At 41.7% G+C, this 27,238-nt stretch overlaps 1 protein-coding gene across 24 annotated transcripts in view; it reads right to left on the bottom strand.

The window, feature by feature from the left end:
- FHOD3 (formin homology 2 domain containing 3) overlaps nucleotides 1-27,238 on the bottom strand; it is a 655,971-nt gene that overhangs the window by 398,953 nt on the left and 229,780 nt on the right. For 13 of the 24 annotated variants that reach the window (XR_010598462.1, XM_065583978.1, XM_065583975.1 and 10 more), the window contains exon 4: nucleotides 18,911-18,997. The exons of the other annotated variants lie outside the window; for them this stretch is intronic. Coding sequence is in view for 12 of the 13 variants with exons in the window: in XM_065583978.1 (XP_065440050.1) it covers nucleotides 18,911-18,997 (87 nt within the window). In the remaining variant the exon portion in view is untranslated. The remainder of the gene's footprint in view (nucleotides 1-18,910; nucleotides 18,998-27,238) is intronic. 24 annotated transcript variants of the gene reach the window in all.

The raw sequence follows: 27,238 nt of genomic DNA, 5'->3' as shown, positions 1-27,238 counted from the left end.
GGCAGGGGAGGGGGCAGGCTCTGGGCTGGGGCCGAGGGGTTCAAAGTGTGAGGGGGGATCTAGGCTGAGTCTGGGGCAGGGAGTTGGGTGCAGGATGGGGTGAGAGGTGCAAGCTCTAGGAGGGGGTTGCGGTGCAGGAGGGGGTTTAGGGCTGGGGCAGAGTGTTGAGATGCAGGCTCTGGGGCCGAGGGGTTCGCGGTGTGAGGGGGGCTTTGGGCTAAGCCTGGGGCAGGGTGTTGGGGTGCAAGAGGGGTGAGGGGGTGCAAGCTCTAGGAGGGGGCTCAGGGCTGGGGAAGAGTGTTGGGGTGCAGGAGGGGGTACAGGGTGCTGGCTCTGGGAGGGGGGTCAGGACTGGGGCAGGGGGTTGAGGTACAGGAGGAGGTATGGGGTGCTGGCTCTGGGAGGGAGATCAGGGCTGGGGCTTGGGGTGCAGGAGGAGGTTCGGGGTTCAGAAGGGGGTATGGGATGCTGTCTCCGGAAAGGGGCTCAGGACTGGGGGTTGTGGTGCAGGAGGAGGGGGTACGGGGTGCTGGCTCTGGGAGGGGGCTCAGGGATTGGGGTTGGGGGTGTGGCCTCCCGCTGGGCAGCACTTACCTCCGGTGACTCCCGGTCAGAGGCGGGAGCAGGCTCCCTGCCTACCCTGGCCCCACACCATACCCGGAAGGGGCCAACGTGCCGCTGCAGCCCCTGGGGTGGAGGGAAGGGGGGCACATGGCTCCAAGCACTGCCCCTCTCTGCAAGCACTGCCCCCACAGCTCTCCCAGCCAATGGAAGCTGCAGGGGCAGTGCTTGCAGGCCAGAGCAGCAAGCAGAGGGAGACCCCTGCCCCCCCCAACCCCGGGGCTGCAACGGCCACTTCCAGGAGTGGTGTGGGGCTGGGGTAGCTTTAGCGGCAGCCACGCTACGCTGCCGCCAGAGATAGTGATTGACTGGGAGATCCTCTAGGATCGATCAGTCAATCGCGATCGGCCGGTTGGTGACCACTGGTGTAGACTTTGGGTAAAATTTTCCAAAACATCTAAGTTAATCGGGAGCCTAAGTTCCAGTGAATAAGCTCCACTCAGTAAGACATAAGCTCCTAAATGCGTACGTCACTTTGGAAAATGGGACATAGCTATCTAAGCCAGTTAGGCTTTGCAACGCTGTGCAGAACAATCCCTGAGTACCTTTAAAAATCTGGGATTTAGTACAAAATCACAACAGTGCTTTCGAAGTTTTATCCTTTGTGCATTGCACCAATTTCTGCAAATGTTTCTGCAGGTGAAGAGTTTGTCACAAATCTTTCAGATATGAGAAAATACACATTAAAAAGATTCACTTTTGGCCTCCTTCCTTTAGAACACAGTGTCCTATAGATGTCTCAACTTAATAATTGTAATCAGTATCGTTATAATGGATTTCTATTTTGATACAATACTAAACATACCCATGCATCAGTACATTGGTACAATGTGAGCACCTCTAGTTCAGTTGTCAGACAATTTCTTTGACTATTTGTCTTGTTGTTGGAATGTGTACAGAAATTGCCACTGCCACCTACTGACAAGAATGTGGAACTGAAATGCATTCTTGCTAGTTTGCTTAGCAGCAAATTAGGCAACATAAGAAAATTGTTATTTTTTGGTTTAGAAATGCAACAAGTTAAGATACTTGTAAATAAATAATTTACATTAAACTTTCTGTTTATGGTGCATTTTAGATAAAAAGTGTTAAATTTATAGTAAGAAACCATAATATGCATAACAAGGTGAAGATGAATAAGATAGATGTAAGTCTAACAGAGTATGGAAGCTGCATAATAGCATTATAACTAATTCTCTTGAAGGACAAGACCTTATAGTCTGAGTTTAGGACATTTACATTTATTTTTTTTAGTTTCTGGGGATTCAATCAACTTATTTAAAACAAAAAAATCTAAGAAGAGAAGGTGTCCCATGCTGCTGGGGATACCCAGAGCTGTGCGGTGTGTTACCTCTCTGCCTCAACAGCAGTGAGCCTAGCTGGAGATTAGACTGTGTGTCAGCTCCCTACCACTCCAGTCCGTCTGCCTCACCAGCAAACTGCTGGAGACACTACCAGCCTTAACCTTGCCTAGAAGGTAACAATCAGCGAACTCCAGCCCCCCGAGCACCTCAGAAATGTCTCTTTGCAATGCACACCCTCTATCGTTGTACAGTCACAGAAGATACTAAGTTTCTCACTTCTTTAAAGAATCAATATGCTGCAGTTCATTAATTTAACTGGTGTTTGACAAACACTCATCTCAATCACAGCACTGAATTGGTTTATAGTAAAAATAAAACAAGTTTCTTAAACAAAAAATCACAGGTTTAAGTGATACCAAGTATAGGGAGTAAAGACAGAAAAGGTTACAAACAAAATATAGTAAAATATGCTTCCTAATGGCTAAGATCTAACACAAGATACAGCCTTTGTTCAAGGTAGTTTCCTCACCAATCTTCAATTTTCCAGCAATGGCTGACTAGCTTTTAACCAGGATCCCCACAGAGTCCAAGATGCTGTCTTTCCTTGTCTCCTCAGGTGAAGGATAACCCAAAGTCTTTCTGTGTGTCCTTATATCTCAAAGTCTACCTTTGTTTCAAGAGTCAAACTGATCCCTGGGGTTCCATCTCCGGACTCTTCTGGTGGGAGGGGACAACACCATCTTGATTAAGGTATCTCCTGGTGTGTTCCAATGTAATGCTTCCTGCTGCATTTTTACAATGTAAATGTCCCTGTTGTAATTCTGGGTGCCAAGTGACTAGGAGTTGTCCTTCCTTTAGGATCCACACATGGTGGCTCCCCATCACCTTGTGAGCTTTGATGGTTCTGTTTATCGCATACGTAAATTGTAATCCAATTGTCACTGGTCAACCTTGCTTTATTTGACTTCAAGACCTGGGCAGACCTGTTTTCTACTTTGTTCAAATATAGACTTTAAAACATAATATTGGAGAACATCCATACTCCATATACAGCACTGTCACCTATATTTCACAATGATATTATTGATCAGGCTGTTGTTCGTTTTCAAATGATACCTCACAAGGCATATTTTGTACAAATATCACAATAGCATGTAGGGTGTGAATACAGGGGTGCCTTGGGTCACAGAAGGGTTGTGCCTGAAACGACTTTTACAATCCAAGAAAAGACTCTAAAGGATTGCTTGCCTATGTTGCGACATCTTTTTATTCATTCCTATCAAAGCTGTTTCTGTTTATTCTCTCATTGTAGTTCATTCTTTCCTACTTGGTCCTTTGGCACAGCTGCAGCTGAAAATTGCTGCATCCTCACAACACATGGAAGCCTCAGATCCTGCTCCACCAAATCAGAAGGAGGACTGCCCCAACAAGAAAGCTAAATATCCAGTCAATCTCTACAGCTGAGAGCCTCTAAGCCACCCTGGCTCCACAACCCCTGAATGAAGAGATTTTGCAAATCCTACTCACACAAGCAGTAGTTACTCCATCTCAGCTGCAGGTCTTAGAGCCACACTTCTATGGCAAGGTATTTAACAAAATTACCTAGTAATGCTTTGAATGGCACGCCCTTTTTCATCACCTTGGGAACACCTCAATAGTTGGCTTATTGGAAAGGTTAAACCCCAGGGGACTCTTAGTTTACTCCTCTCCCACTCCACTTTCTTTTTCCTCTGTCTGATGAGCACTTCCTTGTCTGACAGTAATCGGACCAGTAACTATGAGCTCTGGTTCCTTTCTTTCCCTTGGCTGATCAACATGGAACAATCTATTCCCATATCAAGCAGAGAAAAAATTGACTAGATTATGATATCACAAACAAAGTTATCACTTAGGTGATCCAACACAGCTGTGATGGGTGTGATACAGGAACCTGAATACTTGGAAATCAAGCATAACAAGAAGCTAAGCTGTGTGGCAGGAAGACCTTGTTCAAACAAATGTAAGCAAAAAGAATACAGAAAAATACATATTTTCCATTTAGAATGAACTCTGAATTTTGCTTTTTGATGAAAATCTTCCTTTGAAGATCTCAGCCCACAGATTTACAGTTAATACAGCAAAACAAAAATCGCTTCCCTGTAGTTTTAAGTACAGATGTTCTGCAAAAAAAAAGACCATAAAAGGAAGAAAATAATGAAAAGAACATGATGTCTGTACATTCTCTAATTGCATTTCAGCTATTGTTAGATTAATTTTCTGGCATTTAAATTTTCAAGTAAAAACAATACTGAATTGAAGGCATGAAAAGTGCAGTGCAATCAAGTAATGTTATTCAGTTGACAAACCAGATTTTTTTTTTATTTGTACTGCTGAAAGATCCAATGTTTTGTGAGGTAGAAGAGAAAAAACATTCTGACTATTGATCCTGGCTCAGCACACTTATCCCAGCAGCTACCAGTTTTGAAGATAAGCCCCAGGCTGAAAAAAGTAAAAGACAGACTGGTTTTGGTGGGTTGCTTGGCCTTTTTTGACTGAGTTTGACACAAATCTCTCTACTAAAACAACTTTATGGAGTTCAGAAATAACTGGATTTCATCCAGTTACTCATACCTTCACCAATGTGGTACTACCTTAATAATTCTTCTCCATTAGTTACTGATGGGTGACTGGGGAACCTTTCTTTTCTGTCTGGTGAAGTGTTGCTGGTAAACAACTACTGTCATTGCTTTAAGACAACAAATACATTTCCAGGAGCAAAAGATGACTATAATGCCTACATTGCTTTAAACATTTTTTTTAATTTAATTGCCTGATTATCATTTTAGATGCTGTTGGAAGAAAAGCTAGGAATGCAATTAAAAGTTATGGGAGAGTATAAATCAGGGGTAAACTAATTTATCCCAATCACAGACTGTTGGCAATTTGCCATGAGTTAAAGAATTACATACCAGTAATTTATCCTACATATATACCACATAAACTGGAGTAGTTTCAATTTTATCTTGCATATGGAGGTTCAGCCCATGGAGATTATGAGTCCCATAATGCATAAATCTATTATTTACCTGATTAGCTGACTGCTTCGATCAAGACCGAGCATACTGGAATCTATAGTTTGAGGACAACACCTGTATTCAGGGCAGGCACAGGCCAGATTTTGGAATTCCCTGGGCTGCATATGTAGAACAGGAAGAGAACAGGAACCCAGTGCAGCTACTAGAGCACTGATGTAACATGCTCCTTATAGCCAGCTTTTATTAAGTAAATGACTCACTACATTCTGCAGCAAGTATAACTTGCAAGAGGTCTGCAAGGGTGGTTTATGGTAGGGTACACCTCCAATCTGGACATGGATGACAGCAGCAAAGCTCAAGGCCGGGACAAACACTCATAAATATAGATGAATGGAAAAATCACTCCTGATCACTAATGCCAATTGGAAATTCAAGAGCAATGGTGGATCCAAGAGTTCCCCTAAACTGCAAACCTCACTGGCGAGAGCTGGGTAATTTGTCTGCAATGCCCATGGAATTCTGTGTGGATGTTCTGGGGGAAAAAAAATCTTCCACCAGCTGAACAGAAAAGTCACCACTAGCAAGCCAGGATTGAGTAACCCTACAATAAGAAATACATGTGCAAACAAGGAATAGACATAAGGGGGAAAAAAACTGATAAAGAAAAATGGTCTTCAAACATCCAAGGGTAACACTCTAGTTGTGTGCTTTCTATGTTTTAGAATTTAAGATATGTTAGCAAACCCTACTGATAACAGTTTCCTGGACAGAATATCTTGCTCAGTTCAAATGTCCATTCCAAAACCTTTGTAGACCTTTAGTAGGTGAGCTGAGTGTTTGTGAAAAATAGACATTTTGCCCAAAGAGAATGGGCAGCCAAATCTCAAATTGCAATTTAAACATTATTATGTATTACTGTTGCCTAGTGATTTATAAAAGGGAAATAAAAACAACCCAGGAAACTACAGACCAGTTAGTTTAACTTCTGTGCCAGGGAAGATAATGGAGCAAGTAATTAAGGAAATCATCTGCAAACACTTGGAAGGTGGAAGGTGATAGGGAATAGCCAGCATGGATTTGTAAAGAACAAATCGTGTCAAACCAATTTGATAGCTTTCTTTGATAGGATAACGAGTCTTGTGGATAAGGGAGAAGCTGTGGATGTGGTATACCTAGGCTTTAGTAAGGCATTTGATATGGTCTCGCATGATATTCTTATCAATAAACTAGGCAAATACAATTTAGATGGGGCTACTATAAGGTGGGTGCATAACTGGCTGGATAACCGTACTCAAAGAGTTGTTATTAATGGTTCCCAATCCTGCTGGAAAGGCATAACAAGTGGGGTTCTGCAGGGGTCTGTTTTGGGACCGGCTCTGTTCAATATCTTCATTAACAACTTAGATATTGGCATAGAAAGTACGCTTATTAAGTTTGCGGATGATACCAAACTGGGAGGGATTGCAACTGCTTTGGAGGACAGGGTCATAATTCAAAATTATCTGGACAAATTGGAGAAATGGTCTGAGGTAAACAGGATGAAGTTTAACAAAGACACATGCAAAATGCTCCACTTAGGAAGAAAAAAAAAATCAGTTTCACACATATAGAATGGGAAGAGACTGTCTAGGAAGGAGTACGGCAGAAAGGGATCTAGGGGTTATAGTGGCCCACAAGCTAAATATGAGTCAACAGTGTGATGCTGTTGCAAAAAAAGCAAACATGATTCTGGGATGCATTAACAGGTGTGTTGTGAGCAAGACACGAGAAGTCATTCTTCTGCTCTACTCTGCTCTGGTTAGGTCTCAGCTGGAGTATTGTGTCCAGTTCTGGGCACCGCATTTCAAGAAAGATGTGGAGAAACTGGAGAGGGTCCAGAGAAGAGCAACAAGAATAATTAAAGGTCTTGAGAACATGACCTATGAAGGAAGGCTGAAAGAATTGGGTTTGTTTAGTTTGGAAAAGAGAAGACTGAGAGGGGGCATGATAGCAGTTTTCAGGTATCTAAAAGGGTGTCATAAGGAGGAGGGAGAAAACTTGTTCACCTTAGCCTCTAAGGATAGAACAAGAAGCAATGGGCTTAAACTGCAGCAAGGGAGGTCTAGGTTGGACATTAGGAAAAAGTTCCTAACTGTCAGGGTGGTTAAACACTGAAATAAATTGCCTAGGGAGGTTGTGGAATCTCCATCTCTGGAGATATTTAAGAGTAGGTTAGATAAATGTCTATCAGGGATGGTCTAGACAGTATTTGGTCCTGCCATGCAGGCAGGGGACTGGACTCGATGACCTCTTGAGGTCTCTTCCAGTCTATGAATCTATAAATCTAATCTTTCTGCCCATACATCAGGCTTAGCTGTCGCATATTTATTTTTAAAAAACTCCTCTCTCTTTCTATCTTCTTCAAAGTCTTACTCCTCATTACCTACTGTTCATGTGCCTCTGTGGTGCCAAATAGAGCATTCATTCATTGAAAATGTCCTTAGAATATATTGCAATGCTGGCCAATTTAACTTTTTCATAGCATCATAGAATATCTGCATTGGAAGGTCATCTAGTCCAACCCCCTGCTCAAAGCAGGACCAATCACTAACTAAATCATCCCAGCCAAGGCTTTGTCAAGCCTGACCTTAAAAACCTCTAAGGAAGGAGATTCCACCATCTCCCTAGGTAACGCATTCCAGTGCTTCACCACCCTCCTAGTGAAATAGTGTTTCCTAATATCCAACCTGGACCTCCCGCACTGCAACTTGAGACCATTGCTCCTTGTTCTGTCATCTGCCACCACTGAGAACAGCCGAGCTCCATCCTCTTTGGAACCCCCCTTCAGGTAGTTGAAGGCTGCTATCAAATTCCCCCTCATTCTTCTCTTCTGGAGACTAAACAATCCCAGTTTCCTCAGCCTCTCCTCTTAAGTCATGTGCTCCAGCCCCCTAATCATTTTTGTTGCCCACCGCAGGACTCTTTCCAATTTTTCCACATCCTTCTTGTAGTGTGGGGCCCAAAACTAGACACAGTACTCCAGATGAGGCCTCACCAATGCCGAATAGAGGGGAATAATCACGTCTCTCAATCTGCTGGCAATGCTCCTACTTATATAGCCCAAAATGTTGTTAGCCTTCTTGGCAACAAGGGCAACTGTTGACTTATATCCAGCTTCTCGCGGGGCTGCCCAGAGGATTCAGGGGGCCTGGGGCAAAGCAATTTTGGGGGCCCCTTCCATAAAAAAAAGTTGCAATACTATAGAATACTATATTCTCGTGGGGGCCCCTGTGGGGCCCGGGACAAATTGCCCCACTTGCCCATCCCCCCCTCCCTCCCCCCGGGCGGCCCTGGCTTCTCGTCCACTGTAACCTCTAGGTCCTTTTCTGCAAAACTGCTGCCTAGCCACTCAGTCCCTAGTCTGTAGCAGTGCATGGGATTCTTCCGTCCTAAGTGCAGGACTCTGCACTTGTCCTTGTTGAACCTCATCAGATTACTTTTGACCCAATCCTCTAATTTGTCTAGGTCCCTCTGTATCCTATCCCTACCCTCTAGCGTATCTACCACTCCTCCCAGTTTAATGTCATCTGCAAACTTGCTGAGGGTGCAATCCACGCCATCCTCCAGATCATTAATAAAGATATTGAACAAAACCGGTCCCAGGACTGACCCTTGGGGCACCCCGCTTGATACCGGCTGGCAACCTAGATATGGAGCCTTTGATCATTACCTTTTGAGCTTGATTATCTAGCCAGATTTCTATCCACCTTATAGTCCATTCATCCAGCCCATACTTCTTTAACTTGCTGGCAAGAATACTGTGGGAGACCGTATCAAAAGCTTTGCTAAAGTCAAGGAATAACATGTCCACTGCTTTCCCCTCATCCACAGAGACAGTTATCTCATCATAGAAGGCAATTAGGTTCGTCAGGCATGACTTGCCCTTGGTGAATCCATGCTGACTATTCCTGATCACTTTCCTCTCCTCTAAGTGCTTCAAAATTGATTCCTTGAGGACCTGCTCCATGATTTTTCCAGGGACTGAGGTGAGGCTGACTGGCCTGTTGTTCCTCAGATCCTCCTCCTTCCCTTTTTTAAAGATGGACAGTACATTAGCCTTTTTCCAGTTATCCGGGACCTCCCCCAATCGCCATGAGTTTTCAAAGACAATGGCCAATGGCTCTGCAATCACATCCATCAACTCCTTTAGCACCCTCAGATGCAGTGCATCCGGCCCCATGGACTTGTGCTCTTCCAGCTTTTCTAAATAGTCCTGAACCACTTCTTTCTCCACAGAGGGCTGGTCATCTCCTCCCCATACTGCGCTGCCCAGTGCAGTAGTCTGGGAGCTGATCTTGTTTGTGAAGACAGAGGCAAAAAAAGCATTGAGTACCTTAGCTTTTTTCATATCCTCTGTCATTAGGTTGCCTCCCTCATTCAGTAAGGGGCCCACACTTTCCCTGACCTTGTTCTTGTTGCTAACATTTTCCTTCTACTGTGTGGTATCTCACCATAAGCTAACTAAATCTGCACCATATTATTGTGGTAAGTATATTACAATTGTCTCTAGGGGAACAGTGAATCCACCATTGGCCCAAATATAGAAATAGTTAATTTGAATTCAACTTCAGTGAGGCCACTGGAACGGCATTCACTTTTATTCTTATCTTGATGTGCTAAAACAAGGTAGGTAACTCTCTGCAGTTAAAGGCCATATTGTGTGTGCACATAAACACAGTGGTTGATTGGGGTTTTCTGTGGAACCCCGACAATGGTTTTCAAATGATTAATTTGTCACCTAATGTATGAACATGTTGTACTCATCTGTGCTAATACATTCTAGGACCATGTACATTGTAATCTCTTAAATATGTCCAATTTGTAAAAATAAGACCACAGTTCAGTGATGACAAGGAATCCTGGACTATTACTATCATTTCTGGATAACTAAAAGAATAACCAAATAATAAAAAAATAAGACTATAAATTAAAAAGATGTAATCCATTTGACCACTTACTTTATCCTTAGCTACACTGCAAGTCTATGCATTAACCAGAAACAAATTCTTTCTTCTATTATTTCCAAGCAATGGTTTCCTGTGGTCAACAAATAGAATAGTACTAAGCATTAGAGAGCTCTCCCACAGAAATCAGCATGGGTGCTTATTAACCGCAAGAGACTGACTCAGAGGAAACTCACTTCAAAAACCTAACATATCCTACTTCTCTTACCCCACATGGCTCTGTGGTTTTCCCCACTATCCAGCAAAAATAGCAAATTATTTGGAACCAGAAGCAGCACAGCCAGTAATGGAGATTCCGAAATATTGCCTGAGTCATACATCATCCAAGAGTGATATCAGGGCTTGTCTACACTTACAGAGCTATAGATGCACAGCTGTAGTGCTTAGTGAAGACGCTAGCTACGCCGATGGGAGAGATTCTTCACCACCCTGAAAGGCATTAGCTAGGTCGACAGGTGAAGCCCTCCTGTCAATACAGTGCGGTCTACACCGGGGATTAGGTTGGTATAACTAACCTCAGGGGTGAGGAAAATCTGAGCGACTTAGTGATATCTACATAGGTTGGTAGTGTAGACCAAAGCTTAGGCAAGGCTGTATAACTAATCCTAAAGGTTTTTTCTACAGGGGATGCAACTTCTTTGCAGTCTTACACCTCATCTTCAGAGCACTCTTCCCCTCTTCCAAAACAACAAGGCTTTCACACATGCAACTCTGACATCCCTAAGGCTAGGTCTATACTACCCGCCTGAATCGGCGGGTAGAAATCGACCTCTCGGGGATCTTACTCCACCAGCGGAGGTGGTAGTAAGCGCCGCCGACAGAAAGCCGCAGAAGTCGATTTTGCCGCCGTCCTCACAACGGGGTAAGTCGGCTGCGATACGTCGAATTCAGCTACGCTATTCACGTAGCTGAATTTGCGTATCTTAAATCGACACCCCCCTGTAGTGTAGATGTACCCTAAGACTAATGAATGAAAAACAGCTCTATTCAGGGCAGCTCTTAAGCATATTTTAACTTGAAGACTCTGCTTAAATCCCACTGAAGTCAATGAGATTTAAGCAGATTTTTAATTGCTTTCCTGACTCAGGACCTAAGACCTCTATACTGCTATTTTAAATACCCATGGCTGGTCCAGGTCATCTGACTGCGGCTCACACGGCTCAGGCTATGGGGCTGTTTAATTGTGGTGTAAACATTCAGGCTCGAGCTGGACCTAGGCTCTGGGATCCCAAGCACCAAATGTGAAAGTGTGTTATTGTCTTTAAACCATACCATAGTAGGCACATTGCACTATGCACAAGAATAGTTTCATATTATTTTACACTACAATCTAATACAAAATCAAAGTCAAGGAGCATTCAAAATAATCAGCAGTGTGGTTATGAGGAATAAATGAACAATTCAGAATTCACCATATAATTCCATAAATAACTTGAAAGAAAAAGCTTTTAAGTCAAAGGACTTCAATGGACGGGGTGGGGGGGGGGAGAAGGGGAACAGAAAACAAAAGACAATGAGGTTCTGAGTGTGACGGGTTGGATCACAGAAACCCCTTTGGCAGCTGCTAATGTACCAAGACTACTTTTATTCCTGTTTTACCTGCCATCTCAGGACTCCAGCACCCTGTCTTGCTGAGCCAGACACTCTCGTCTGCTCCAACGCAGACCCAGGGTCTGAATCACTTGTCCCAAAGCTGCAAGTTTATCTGAAAACAGCTCACAAAAGTGTGCTTGTCTTTGGCACTCAGATGCCCAACTCCCAATGGGGTCTAAACCCAAATAAATCCATTTTACCCTGTATAAAGTTTATGCAGAGTAAACTCATAAATTGTTCGCCCTCTGTAACACTGATAGAGAGATATGCACAGTTGTTTGCTCCCCCAGATATTAATACATACTCTGAGTTAATTACTAAGTAGAATTGATTTTATTAAATACAGAAAGTAGGATTTAAGTGGTCCCAAGTAGTAACAGACAGAACAAAGTAAGTTACCAAACAAAATAAAATAAAATGCGCAAATCTATGTCTAATCAAACTGAATACAGATAATCTCACCCTCAGAGATGCTTCAGTAAGCTTTTTCTCAGACTGGACACCTTCCAGGCCTGGGCACAATTCTTTCCCTTGGTACAGCTCTTGTTGCAGCTCAGGTGGTAGCTAGGGGATTCTTCATGATAGCTCCTCCCCCTCCTTGTTCTCTTCCACCCCTTTATATATCTTTTGCATAAGGTGAGAACCCTTTGTCCCTCTGGGTTTCCACCCCCCTCCCCCCCCCCCCCTGGAAAAGCACCAGGTTAAAGATGGAATCCAGGTCAGGTGACATGATCACATGTCACTGTAAGACTTCATTACCCACTTGCCAGCACACACATATACAGGAAGACTAACAGGTAAACACAGCCATCTGCAGACAATGGTCCTGGTTAATGGGAGTCATCAAGATTCCAAACCACCATTAATGGCCCACACTTTGCATAACTACAATAGGCCCTCAGAGTTATATTTCATATTTCTAGTTTTAGATACAAGAGTGGTACATTTATACAAATAGGATAATCACACTCAGTAGATTATAAGCTTTGTAATGATACCTTACAAGAGACCTTTTGCATGAAGCATATTCCAGTTACATTATATTCACTTCTTATTATGTTTTTATAAAACCATATAGACTGCACAACGTCACACTGAGGTTCAGGGGAAAAAATCTGATGGCTAGTACACTACAAAGGACAATGCAGTGAAATCCCAAAATATACAAAACATCCACTCCACAAAGTAAGTTTACAAAATCATAAGCAGGATCTTCAAATCAAAACAGGAAGCTATTTGGAGTAAATGTAATGACTCAAAACCAGGAGCAATATACTGAGTTGGCATATTCCTGCTGAGAATCCTAGTTGCCAATTTTAAATAAACTGTCATTTAACAGATCAAGCCTACATATTAGATAGCAGGGTGGATGTGATTTAAATCATGATTTAAATCATGAGTCAGAAAAACTCAATTTAATCATGGATTTCTACATAAAAGTGCATTCTTGTTGGTAGATGTAGATGTAGGTTTCATTTTTAGAAGATACACACTGTACATTTTTAAAGTGATTTATTTTGAAAACTTTTCAGATTAGTTTTACAGCTATATCAGAAAATGAATGATTGTTTGGTTATTTCATTTACCAAAGGTAATTAAAGCAGATATTTATGAAGTCATTGTGAGGTGAACTATCCACAATTCAACAGGTTAATCATTAATATCTGGAGGATTTTCTTGCCATGATGTATTAGGAGAAGAACATCATCAGACAGACATTTAAATTGTTTTATTTAACTAAAACAACAAGGTTACGTATTCTGGATTTTTTTCTTCAACAGCAAACATATAATATTTTAACAAAACAAGCATATGAATTTTTGAATGTAGTTAAACATTCAAGTTTTTAAAAATCAAGTTTGTTTTTGTTAAAATTGTTTTTAACTAAAATAGTTAAATGAAATATTAAAAATAAATTTAAAATGACTATGTCAGCCAGGTCAACATGAGAAACTTAAAATATTGGCTTCTGCAGCTAACTCAGTCATCTTCACCTTCATTTTCCTGTTTGTTCATAATCTGGAAAAGAAAAACAAGTTTTCCTGCTTTTTCAGGTCCCAAACAATTTCTCAATTTGCAATGAATTAGTCCAAAGGAAGAAAATATTCTTTCTACACCAGCAGAAGAAGCTACTTCTGTTAAAAGTGAGATTATCACTTCAACAGTCTCTGAATCCAAGTGCTTAAGTGACTTCCACCAGTTCACTGGTTTGACTTTCTTTAAAACATCATCAGCAAATATATATTTCTTATTCCCAAACTGGGTCTCTATTACGGCCTGCTGCCATTATAGGTTTTCCCTTCTAGTGAGAGAATGCTATGGTAGATCTCAAATCAATGAAGGCTACACTCGGAAAGACCTCAAGACTTCTGGAATATGCTGCTCAAACAGTTTCACTTTTGTTTCTACTGCCTGTCCCTCCCTTCTCACATTTATCTCCAGACTTCTTCTCCTTGTCCAGATCTATTCCGCCCCCAACAATCTTCTGTTCATTGAACTTTCTGAAACTTTGCACTTTTAGAGAGGTAAGGGATTGACTGTGTACACAAATTTGCAGGGGTACAACAAGGTTGAGGTCTGTTTTTTTCTCACCTCCATATATATATATGTTTGCTGTTAACAAGCATGTTATCTCTGGAGACACAAATCCAGTTTGAGAACTGCAAAATGAAGCATCTCTGATAGTATCTTCTAGACTGAGCACTGAGTCCCATTGGTAGATAGAAAGATTAACCTAAATAATCTATACAGAAGCCCCTGGAACCCTATAAAATTGGGTCCTTAATCCATGAACTATTGGTTCTCATTTACGAAACTTTTCTTAAACATTACATGAATATATCGTCTTATACTATAGAATTAGAATTTATAATCCCTATTCCATAATGAGGTATCTTTGAGCTATAATGTATCTTATTTAAAACTATCTTTAGATAGGTTTTTTTCTCAAAAAGCATTTTATCAAAAAAATCTGATTTTTTTTATTAAAAAAAAACATTGATTTTTATCCACCCTGTTAGGTAGTGTGACAAAGTTCCTCCTCTATCTTGGTGGGTCCTGCGCTTATTGGCAGATTTTCTTGCCTCAGAGTTCACCATGTGGGTTGGGGAAACAGCCCAGAGACCTTCCCCTCTGGAAGAACCCACAGTCCAGGTCAATTGGGAGGTTTGAGGGGAACCCGGGCCAGCCCTCTACGCCAGGTTCCAGCCCAGGGCCCTGTGGACTGCAGCTGTCTATAGTGCCTCCTGTAACAGCTGCATGACAGCTACAACTCCCTGGGCTACTTCCCCATGGCCTCCTCCAAACACCTTCCTTAGTCTCACCACAGGACCTTCCTCCTGGTGTCCGATAACGCTTGTGCTCCTCAGTCCTCCAGCAGCACACCCTCTCAGCTCCTTGCGCCTCTTGCTCCCAGCTCCTCACACTCACACCACAAAGTGAAGTGAGCTCCTTTTAAAAACCCAGGTGCCCTGATTAGCCTGCCAAAATTGATTCTAGCAGCTTTTTCTTAATTGGCTCCAGGTGTCCTAATTAGCCTGCCTGCCTTAACTGGTTCTAGTAGGTTCCTGATTACTCTAGTGCAGCCCCTGCTCTGGTCACTCAGGGAACAGAAAACTACTCATCCAGTGACCGGTATATTTGCCCTCTACCCTGTACCCCACTGGTCTGGGTCTGTCACAGTAGGCTGTATGGTTTGAATAATAACCCTCCATTCTTTGCCAAGTAAGCAGGAGGAAGTATCCCAAAGGTATGCTTAATGGCGACCAAGCTAAAACCAAGATTTGCACAAGAGAGTGCATCAGAAAAGTAAGTCAGCGTAGGTAAGAAGATTAAGAAATGAAATACTGATGTAACCAGGAAGATGTCTGGTTTTACTTTTAAATGACTACAGTGGTGTGAGGGATCTTCTTGGTGTTCTGCTGAAAGTTACTGTAGAAGAAAGCTATTCTGATTATAGTATTTTCTGCATTCTGTCCCCATGCAACAATCCATCGAAGAGACTGTCTTACTTATGCAGAATATGACACCAAATATTACACCTAAAAATACTGCCAATTGGCAATAAGAAGGCACAAAATACAGTGTGAATACTGTATATCTAAAACATCTGTTATACAGTCTTCCCATTCATTCAATTAACCTTACCGGCACAGTCCCCCTCATCTGTCTTTTAAAGAAATGACAAGACAAACTTCACTTGTCCAAATTAAACCCCTTCACCAAATAAAAAAGGAAGGTATTGCCACTACATGAAATTCGTACACTTTGGGACTTAATCTCTAGCAAACTTGCAGATTCAGAAGGCTTACATGTCTGAGAGATTTGCAATTAGTTTTAACCCCTAGAATGCCAGCAATTTCGAGGCTGGTGACAACCAAACATCTATTGTGGAGGTTATGTGGCCACAGTCTCCAAAGTGTTAAGGTCAATAAATGCTTTGTCATAGAATTATAAGATGACTTACACCAGCACATGGCCAATCAGAAACCATTCGGCAGTTTGACAATTAAAGAAAAACAAACACCGACACAAGGAAAGTTGTCAAACCAAACAAGACAGTCTAATAAATTCCTTTTTCCACTGGTACTAAGGAATGTATTGGCAAAACTCAAAGGTATGGAAACATTCCACTGTCTCTTCCGCAGCCTTCTATGACAAAGAACCCAAAACAGCAGCCCATATTTTTAAAAGTGGACTATTATTTTCATTTATTGATTTTAAAAAAAGAGAAAATATCTGAAAATAAATTACCTAGCCCAATGTTCTACATTATATTTGGAATGGAATCAGGCCACATTCAAGGTTGAGATAACTTATGAATGCAGCATATCCACTAGTATATATAGGCACTGAATGCAGTATTTCTGAAATACCACATTGTCTTGTTTGCCAAATATTAAATATCAGACAAAAAGTAACACACCATGCTAATGTTTTCGAGAAGGGCCGCTGAACATTAAGATCTAGACTTGATTTAGACTAGACTTTGGGATTGGAGTTCAAATCAAAAGAATGTTGGAGACTACACAGTTCCAAATTTCATAATCTGTTCATGTGATATGCTGAAAATCTCATGAGAATGATTATCACTGCAAGACTTCAGCTGCATCTAAAATAGAAGGTACACTCTTACTCATTTCGCACCTCAACTGAAGTGCAAAAGGGTTAGCACTTATTCAAGTATACTATGGATTTGAAATTCAGTTCTCAGACAATTTCCAATAAGCATGGCTATTTTCTATTCACACTACTAAAAATCATCTTCACAGTAAACACATGCCACATAATCTCCTTGGGCATCCTAACTATACCGCAAACCACAGACCTATGATATATTATTATTATTTGTAGCAATGATCGAACTGTGTTCACAGTCTCTTAGTCTGGCTTTATTTGTAAATCTCGGCCACCCAAAGTCTATTATCAGTTGTTTTTTAGTCCTGCCTGGTTAGCTTGGTGAGCTTCAGTGCTGAAGTTTTCTATTAAAAAACCCACTTAATTCAATTGTCATAAAATAATTAAGTGAACATTCCAACACAAAATTGGACAACAATTATTTGTGCAATTTTCACTGCCCAACACATCAAGGTTGGTGTTTTATACTGTGAGGTTACTAGATAATTAAGAAATTATTTCAAAATTTACATGAATGCCTTGCATTTTTGTTTATGTGCAACTTCTTAAAAAAAAATCCCTTATTTTAAATGGCATTCCTACAAGAAAAAAGAAGTGGTAAACTATTGTGTATCAGCTTGAAAAAGCCCTTTAGTCCATCCTTTTTCCTCTCTCTCTAATGAATTGCCAATTCACTAGGGCAAACAGTATTCACTGTCCTCTCTTCTGCTGAGAGTCAATTAGGTTTGGCAAAGAGAGACTGTAACTTCCATGCAGTCAGCAAACCCTTTCTCTCAAATGGTGAAATTCATGTTGACTAAACCAAGTAAGGATTTCTGAGTGAATGTCAGCCAAAGCTGTTAAAATCACTCACAATGAGAAATCTTTAGTTGCCCTGAATGAAAATCAGTATGTGGGCACCATGCATGGTGGGTCTGTCACACAAACAGATGTAATGTAGTGCAATCTATTTAAAAAGCATCCAAGTAACTGTCAAAGTCAAAAAATGGACATACTCCAAGGCGTCTATGTCCAGACTGCAAATTTCTGATGCACAAATTCACTATTGTGAACCTTGAAGAATCCACTACCCCACTTACAGTCATACTGGGTTTGAGAGGGGAAATATATGTGAAATTGGAACAAGAATATGGTTCCAATTCCAAGGGCTGCTTTAACTTAGATGGGGCAGAGGAAGTCAAGAATAAACTATTTCTATATTCATCTGTCTACACCGCTGTTTCCTTAAGGGATAAATGATGAACATTTTTAATATAACAGACTTTAAACGACACCCCCTTGTTGGTAATATTTTATCTTGACTTAACTAGATTTTCTGCACTCGCTAGGTCCTATTCCGTTTTACAAACACTGCTTTCCCATGCTGTGTCAGACTGGCACAGGCTACCATGAGTGCATAGTGTTGGTTCTGCAGTATCCTGAGCGTTAGCTATGAATATACAGATGAATCAGCAGAATTCCGGAGCTGTCTGCCATAGCAGCACAGCAAAATATTACAGGATCATGCACTGTGGTCAGACATTCTTGAGTCTCACCCACAGAACAGTAGTTTTAAAAAATAAGATGTAAAATCCAGGGTATGTTTCTAATACTTTAAGACTGGTCAAATATTGAGGCAGTTGATAGAATCCTTTTTAACTTGCTAAGGATGGAGGGAGAGCAGAACCTGAACCTATCTGAGCATTTCTATTCATAACCACACTTAAGCACTCACTTAACTTTAAGCATATGTCTAAGTGAGGTCCTAAGTAGGGATGCAGTTAAGCATTTAAGTGCTTTTCTGAAATAAATGTATAGTTAGCTGGAATGGGAACTGGAGAGAAGTGTTGCAGAATAACCCTCAGACAATAATCAAGTTATTGGGTGCATAAGATTAGCATGTTTAATTAGAAGAGCAAAGATTAGCTGGGTTGCAGGTTTTCCACCCTGTCACTCAATATTATGGAACCAGTAAACAAAACAATTTTTACTGATTTGTTTGTCCTTTCAGTTGGTTTCCATTCTCCAAACAAAACTCTCATCTCATAATCCTATGCTCTATCACGGCAGAGTTGGCAACTGTGGTTAATCCTCTGCACTAAAATAGCTGCTAATTTTTTTTCCAAAGTAAATAAAAACGTTTCCGCATACTGTAGGTACTATAACAGCAACACATAAATCCTCCAGCCAACAGTTTCTTTCTACAACACTCCCTCTCACTCTTTTTAAAAAAAGGTAATTTAAGTCTGAAATACTACACCTCCTGTGCTATTAATCCTGGAAAGCTTCCAGCTTCCCTTTTCCATCACAGTCCATTTATTTTGCTTGAAGTTTCCAACAATGCTCTCTACAAAGAAAAGTCACAGACAGAAAAAGAATATCACTGCTGGCAATGCCCAGTCTTTGGGGTTTGCTGTATGTACATGCTCCACTGTGGAGGAGCTTGCAGTTAAGCTCTTATCAGTCATATCAATGAAGAGCAAGGCACTTGGACAACTTCTCCAACAAATTTAAAACCTGAATTATGATGGTGGGTTTAAGGGCACCATAAAATTACATTCCCATTTTGCTCAGGGCTTAACAACTCTTTCCCCAGAGCAGGGTTTTATAGTCAGGTTTTTCTGCTGCATTCTGGATCCATCAAAACAGCCATTAGACAAGAAAGTCCTCTTTAAAGTTGTGTATGGGTATTTAGCACACTGTAAACTGTGTACAGTCCATTTCATCCAACCACTGCAACTACAAAACCTCGAGTTGTGATTCTGACAGATCTAACAAGTTGGGCTGGTGGGGTCAGTAGTTGGATCAGAGATTCAAGATCCATCTAGGTACTCCAGAAAGAAGTATCAATGATTCTGTAGATGTTGCTCTTTCCTCTCAAGCAGAACTGAACTAATACCTCAGCATGCTTAGGACACTGTGCTGTTTTTCAGATGATAGTAAAACCAAAGTTCAGACCCACTTGTGGTCATGAAAAATCCAATTTTTGAAGGAGCGGAAAAGGTTGCACCTTCATTGGTGGATGACAAGTGTCCGTAATAGTTTCCGTATCAATTTGGAGTGTGCTTTGGATCGCTGGAGATCGAAAGGCACTATCAAATTTAGAGTACTATAATAAAAGGAAACTGCAGTGCATTCTGTTTTACTGTACCCACACTGCCTTGTATGACTTAGGATCCCTGTGGGAGTGAAATAAGGGGGCTCTTTTTTAAAAGAAAAGAAACAACAACGTTTGTATCCTAGTGCAATGTCACCACAGAACTCCCTACTGAATGGCCAAAGAGAGAGAGAGAGAAGAGGTAAGCCGCAAATCAGCTGTACCTCTTACTCTCAGCCTTCCTAACAACTCAGCACAGATGCAGAGAACTGTAAATTGTGGCGATTAACATGGCTTCACAAAACCGTCCAGCTAACAGCACAGTAAGTCATGGGGGGAAACCACTTCTTTCAAACACTCAGTACAATCAGGGCTCCTTATGAGCGTCTACACGTTGGGAACGTGCTAAGCAAGTAAAAATCTTTGCAACAAACTTTACAACAGCTTTACAATAGCTATTATATATCCCAAGCAGTACTCTCATTTGAAGAGGAGGCAGTGTCAGTAAACAAGAGACTAGGCTGGAGAAAGCCCTCTCAGGTTATGTCTACACAGGGATAAGAAAACTGCAGCTGTCCTGGGTCAGCTGACTTCGGCTTGTGGGGCTCAAGCTCTGGGGCTGAATAAGTAAACATTCAGGCTTGGGCTGGAGTCCAAACTCTGGGACCCTGCGAGGATGGAGGGTGCCAGAGCTCAGGCTCTAGTCCAAGTCGAAACGTCTACACAGTGATTTTTAACCCTGCAGCCCAAGTCCAGCAAGCCTAAGCCAGTTGACCCAGGCCAGCTGTAGCCATGTCGCAGTCTTTTATCCCTGTGTAGATGTACCCTCAATGTCCCCCATCACTGGATTCTCACTCTGTTTTAGTTCTCTTCTCTTCCCTTCTTCTACTCTCTGTGGGTGACCAGAGAGAGGGAACTGTAAAAAAAAAATCTCTCTTCTAAAATGTAAACTCACTTGGAGACTGGTGAATAGAACAGCAAGTCAAAGATGAATCAATGCAGCAAAGTGTGTGTACATTGCCATGTTTGTCATTAGTTAAATAGAATTATGGTGACTCTAAACATATTTTAAATGAGAGTGGCAAATTTAATTCTCATAACTCAGCATATGTTGAATGCCATGTTGTTTTAAATGCAGCAAAATGGATAAGGTAAAGTCAGAAAATACCAGCATATGCAAAGAGGACCAAGAATCAGCAGCAAGAATTTTATTTTATTAGGCCGAGACGGTAAAGCCTCATTTTTCCTCTTTTACACTGGCTGTCATTTCACTAAACAACCCTGAAATCATTTGTTCCTGATACTGTGAACTGAAAAATCATAAAGCAACAATTTGGATTGCTTTAGGATGCAAAGATTCCAAACAGCAATGCATATTAGAAGCTAATACATTTCTTATTCAGCAGCTCTATGCTCTTCAGCAGAGAAAAAAAACACAAAAAACAGATTAGCCTACAAGTGCTGGTAGATCACAAAGCAAACTACTTTAAACGTTGACATTAGGACACATGGACTCCAGTTTAGCTCATGTACAGCTTACTCATTTGACCCTTTAGTTACTGGGCTACAAGACAAAGCAAATATTTAACACCTGAAGTTGCTGTTAGTGCACCCTACCTCGTCTTGGCCAAAAGAGTTGGAGAGCAGTACCCAACTGATGTCTGTAAAAGGTGGGAGACATATTATAAAGATTGCTTGGAAAGACTAATTAACTACTCAAGATCAATCCCAAACCCATGAAAGGGATGGCATGGACACCAAGCCTGCTAGCACTACAGAGTTCAATTTCTGGATTTCTTTAATATATAGCGCTGAAATGGTCAAACTGTCTTTTCAAGTGCCATGAAAATGCCAAGTAAGATACTATATTTTCAAAATAGAAAGCGACACAACACGCTCATTACTGGTCTTTAACATATATTATCGTTCCATCTTTTAACACCATGTTCACATAGACAATATGGTGATAGCACTGTGTGGACGCTACTGACTCATTAGAAGGTATCACAAAAATCAGTCTGACTTCTACCCACAAGGGCCAAAATAAAGGTAACCAATGTAAAAGCCACATTTGTAGTATCAGGGCTTATACCCACTGCAGGCTGCAACCACTAGAAGGTAACATTATCTCTTTAGAGATTTCAGTAGAAATGGTAGTTTGTGTCATAGTGTTGAGCCAAAAGAGAGTGCTATGATCACACAGATTTGAGTGTCACACTCCATCGAGTGGACGGCCATGGTGCATAGTGTAATGGTGGACAACCGCACCAATGTAGTGTACTATTATTCTAAATATTGACAATAACATAATGGAAATGAGAGATATACTCTAGGAATTATTACTTTGGGTTCTATGGCCTGTGTTCTACAGGAGGTCAGACTAGATGATCATAAAGGTCCCCTCTGGCTTTGGAATCTATGGACTTTCAAAACATGTATTACAGCTTTTTTTCCCCCTAAACATTCCAAACTGGAGTCTGATATCAAGTTCATTGAACTCTGAGCACCAACAACTCAGAAAACATCTCTCAGGATCAGAGCAAATTCTGAAAGAAGGAACTCCAGAGTGAACAGAACACAAGTCTGACCACTGACAAATACCCATACTGGGCTGATTTTTCATAGCAAAAGCTGTGTAGTGATGTGTAACATAAGCACAAATCATTCCTCCTCTCCAAAGTATTCTGACAATACAGCATCAAACCTACCAGGTCAGCCAGTGATTCAGCAAGCCCTTTTTGTTATTTCTGTTCTAGTTACTACAACAGCGTCTCACTACGTTTCCCAAGCAATTGAGAAAACTCAGGTCTGGGTGGAAATTGCTGAGGGTAATTGTGTAATTCAAAGGGTCAGTGGCAGAGCCTAGCAATGATTTTCTATGTTCCATTTGTCAACAGTAGGTGGTTGGGGTAGTTCTCCCCTCCCACCAAGGTGCAGCATGATGAAAGTAAAGCGAATGGTCCTGGTCTGAAGAGTTGTGTGGACCCGGCTGACCCAGAGGTGGCAGGAGCAGGAGGGAGAGTATAAGACCAGTGGGACTTACTGCCGAGGATGAATGAAGGTGAAAGAGGAAGTCTAGGACTTTGGGGGAGAGGTCTGTCAAGAATATATAAGAAAGTGAAGTCAGCTACTTCTTCCCCTGAGTCCCAAGGAAGCTGGATTGTGGGGATCATAAGGTCCAAGATGAAACTACAGGAAAATCAGTTTTAATTTTTTTGCATTCTCATGTAGCTCTAGGGTATACTGGGCCATTTCCACCATCCCATTGTACTGCAGTAGTAAGTGAAAACCTATTCATTCTTTTTATTTACTTGCAGCTTAATAAAAAATGCAGGCCGCCCCTGCCCCTCCCATCCCCACTTTAGGAGTAGCTACATTTTGCAACAGCGGGAAACTCACTTCTCTATCTGAATCATAATTCTCTCATTCTCAAGTGCAGAGAATCTAAGCCTTATCACACTGTTCAATACTGGTTCCTGGATCTAATTTACTGCTTGTCCTGCCTTAAACATTTAGGCACTAGTTAGTATGAGCAAGGAATTTTCATAAATGTACAAACACCTAATAAGACAAAATGACATGAAGGCCTATGGACTGGATCCAGCTAATTAGATATGACATGGCAAGTTCTTCATCTCTGTGCAAACTTGAAGAGTGAATATTTGCTTGAGAGAACACCTATAAGTCTCTGTAAAGCTCACAAGTTTTTAGACATGGTGAAGGCCTTAGGGAACTTTAGACTTCAGAATTTGGTTACAAGGGCCAAAGGCTCTGCAGCCAGATGTGTGCAGTTGATCTGTTTTTCATCTATCTTAGTTCAAGATGGGCATTTCCTTGTAAGCAACACAACTCTCCTTTGAGACAAGATCAAAGCAAAATCAAAAGAAAAGTATATGAAAATGATGACATCTCCTACAGGATCACAGGATAATTCCAGGCAGGATCAATAGAGGTTAGCATCCCCAAGGATTCAATTCCTGACCCACATTTGGCTTGATTTATTAAGCAGCATAGTCAGGTGGGATTGGTCTATGTACAATTTTAGAATGAAATAGAGATGAGCCTGAGCAGGCAAGTTTTGATCAATAAGCTCCTAATCTATATTTCCCCCAAAATTCAGATGAGTATTTCTGTAGTCCATAAGAAACAGTGGTCAACAAGCCTGAATCTAGAATCAAACCTTCCCAAATTTCAGGTGTGTTTGGATTCTGGGTCCAAATTCTGTGCCATATGTAGAATAAACCATAAATAATGGAAGTCAATCGCTGAGATACACAGTGAAATCCTTTCATTTCATACACAAGGGAGACCGTATCAAACTGTCAGAAGTGATACCAGTAACAACACTGCCATTAGATGGACTGACTTTAAAACACCCAAATAACTGACCTAAGGGAAAACTGCATGCCTGTTATGGTCCATATGGCCCAGAAACCGGACAGAAAAGTTTCCATTTTGAAGTGCTTAGCTACCATATTTACTGTAGAAACTGACAGACAAAAAAGATCAGTCCGTTCCACATGAAGGCACAATGCCATCAACTTCCAGGGCAAGACTTTGAAGTAAACTACGCACCATGGATTGAATGAAGGGGATTGGCTTAGGAAGAGCAGCAGCAATTGGTCATCATACTGTAGACAACAACCAAGATTATAAAATAGTACATATAACACAGACTGTCCCAGATTTATAGGTATTATACGATGTGTGAAAAATTCAAGGTGTGTCAAAAGATCAGTTTATTGTATTTGCACTATCCTCAGCATATTAATAGCATAATTATACTTTGAGACACTAGAAAGATTATATGAGATCAATAGTGCAAGAACTGAGCATATCAATCACTGGTTCTTAGGAAAAGGTCATATATGCAGTAGTCTGGAGAAGGAGGCTGGAGAAAGAGTACATAGAACACCTACCAGTCATAAATTTACACACCCAGATATTAACCCTTCACCCATTTCTACCTATCTTTTTTTATTCAACGTGATTTACGGTTTCTAATGAAAGTGTATGCCTCACTTCTCTTAGACATCAAATACATCCAGGGCAAACTCCTACCCTCACAGGACAGATGAAGTGTGAGAGAGGCATGAGGATATATTAGTCACAAGAGTCATCCTGTCAATGCAGGGAAGGATGGCTTAGAGCAGGCTGCCACATGATAATGGGCGTGCAAAACTCCCTTGATAATATTTTTATTGCAGTAGTGCCTTCAAGGCACCATCATGCTATGCATTGTATAGATAATAATTAAGAGCTTACAACCTAAATAAATAAAACAAGCAAAGGGTGGGAGAAAGGAAGTACTATTTTCTCCATTTTTTAACAGATGAGGAAAGGAGGCACAGGGAGATTAAGTGGATACATAGGAAGAATATGGCAGGGCTAGGAACTAAACTCAGATTTCCTGAGTTCTAGTCCAGTGTCTTACCTACAGGACCATTCTTCCTGTGCTTCTTTGCATGATGGCTCGGGATTTGACCATATGCCTTTTTAGGCTGTAATGCACCACTCAGGCCATAGTCCATTCCCATCCCTAGAGATTTGAATTCCAGATTGGCAAACTACTCTGCTGCTGTTCAAGTGGAAGCAGAGAAGATTGAAGAGGGAGCTGCGAGCACTCAGCATCTCTGCAGATCAGGCACTTTTATTTAGGAGCCTACTTATGGATTTGAAAATGTTGATTTGAGCCTCTGGCCCTTACTCTTGTGAAGGTAACCTGCAAAATATGAACAGAAGCTGGAAGGAGCAGAACACTATTTTTCCCCTCCAGTTTCTTTCCTGGCTTACAATAGGTTAACATCTATATTTAGCTGAGAAATAATTTGCATTATGAGGCTCTAACGAGTTTAAAAAATTAGAATTACTTCAAGATTACTGCAAAGAGGAGAACTCTCAGGCAGACTAATTTTTCCATGCAGGGAAAAAAAGATGCTTTTGTACAGTGCTAAGTATATTAGGTACCCTGAAATCTTGCAAGGATGTAAATTGCATTTTTAGCAAAGATGAGATATAACTTGAACCTGGAAGGACAATCTCCATGGAGAATCTCAAATATAGATCAAAAATAGGAAAAAGGTCAACATTCTGATTTAGATGCAGTTGAACTCTCATGGGGTTTCAGCTCAAGATAGTGGAAAACTCATGCAAACTACTGAGCTCATGAGACTGCCACTTCTAGAGGATCAAATCTAGTGATACCAACCATGTGGGAGCAAATACATCTCCTAAGAACAGCTCCCAAGAGTTTGTTGTCATCAAATCCAAGATTATCCCTGTCTTTGACCATGAACCCAAATCCTTGCCTAAAACATCTATTTAAGAATAATGATGTCATCAAATGTAATATTTGAAGACACACTGATCACTATAGCCTAGAGTACTGCACAACTGGTTAGCAACATTTGGTGAATTTTCACATCCCTATGGAAAATTAGTCACTGGCCACTGCAGGAGTCAGAGGACTGAAGTCTCTCTCCTACTGGCATAGGATGGTGTGGCAAATCCTACATTCCTAAAAGCTGTTTCTTAAGGCACTATTCAAACTTAGTGACCAGTTTAGATCACTTAACGTCAGCAAACATTGAATGTAGGGTATAGAAGAGTGTAGCTGTATTATAATAAATTAAGGAGGATGGTCAGGGCTATCCTTAGGATTTATGGGGCCCTACACAGTATTATTAAACTGGTGCCCCTATGCTCCACTAAAGGTGGTCCGCAGCCGACGCCGCTGACCCCAGTATGTCGAGGGGGCACAGCCACCACCCCCTCCCGCGGACCCCCAGAACACCCCTCCCCATTGCTGACACACAAAGACGCTGCGGCAGTGGCTCAAGGCAGGCTTCGCGCTGACATATGGGGGGTTGCATCTTGCCAAAGCCCACAGCCCTCCTGCAGCCCCTCGCCACTCCTGGCTCACCAGGAGCATTTTGACAGGAAGTACCATGCAGTAATAACAACAACAACAATGTGTGTGTGTGTGTGAGAGAGAGAGAGTGCCAGTACATGTGAGAGAGACAGAGAGAAAGCCAGTGTGTGTGTGTGTGTGTGTGTGTGTGTGTGTGTGTGTGTGTGTGTGTGTGTTGGGGGACTGAGTGACAGAGTGTGTGTTGGGGAGTGTGAGACTATGTGTGACAATCTGTGTTGGAGGACTGACTCGTGAGAGGCAGAGTGTATGTGGGTTTGAGAGCCAGACTGTGTGTGTGTGTGTGTGTGTGTGTTAGGGAAGTGTGAGAGACAGTGAGCCCCCTGTCACTTTAAGTCTGTCCCTCCCTCTGTCCCTCCCCTTGACCCGGCTCCCCCTCTCCCCCCACTCTGACTCACATGGAAGTTTCGCTCCTCCTATCCTGGCCCCAGCTCAGCCCCCACTGGAGACTGAGCGGCACAGGCAGGCAGGGTCCAGGGAGGGACTCCAGTCTGGGTGGCGGTGAGTCAGGCCGCCATGCCGCTAGTGACCAGCCCCGCCACTCTGGGCTCCCCAGGGCAGGG

Source organism: Chrysemys picta, chromosome 2 (genome assembly GCF_011386835.1).
Source record: "Chrysemys picta bellii isolate R12L10 chromosome 2, ASM1138683v2, whole genome shotgun sequence".
Taxonomy (NCBI): domain Eukaryota; kingdom Metazoa; phylum Chordata; order Testudines; family Emydidae; genus Chrysemys; species Chrysemys picta.
The sequence above is the reverse complement of the archived record's forward strand: the minus strand, read 5'-3'. Positions and strand labels throughout refer to the sequence as shown.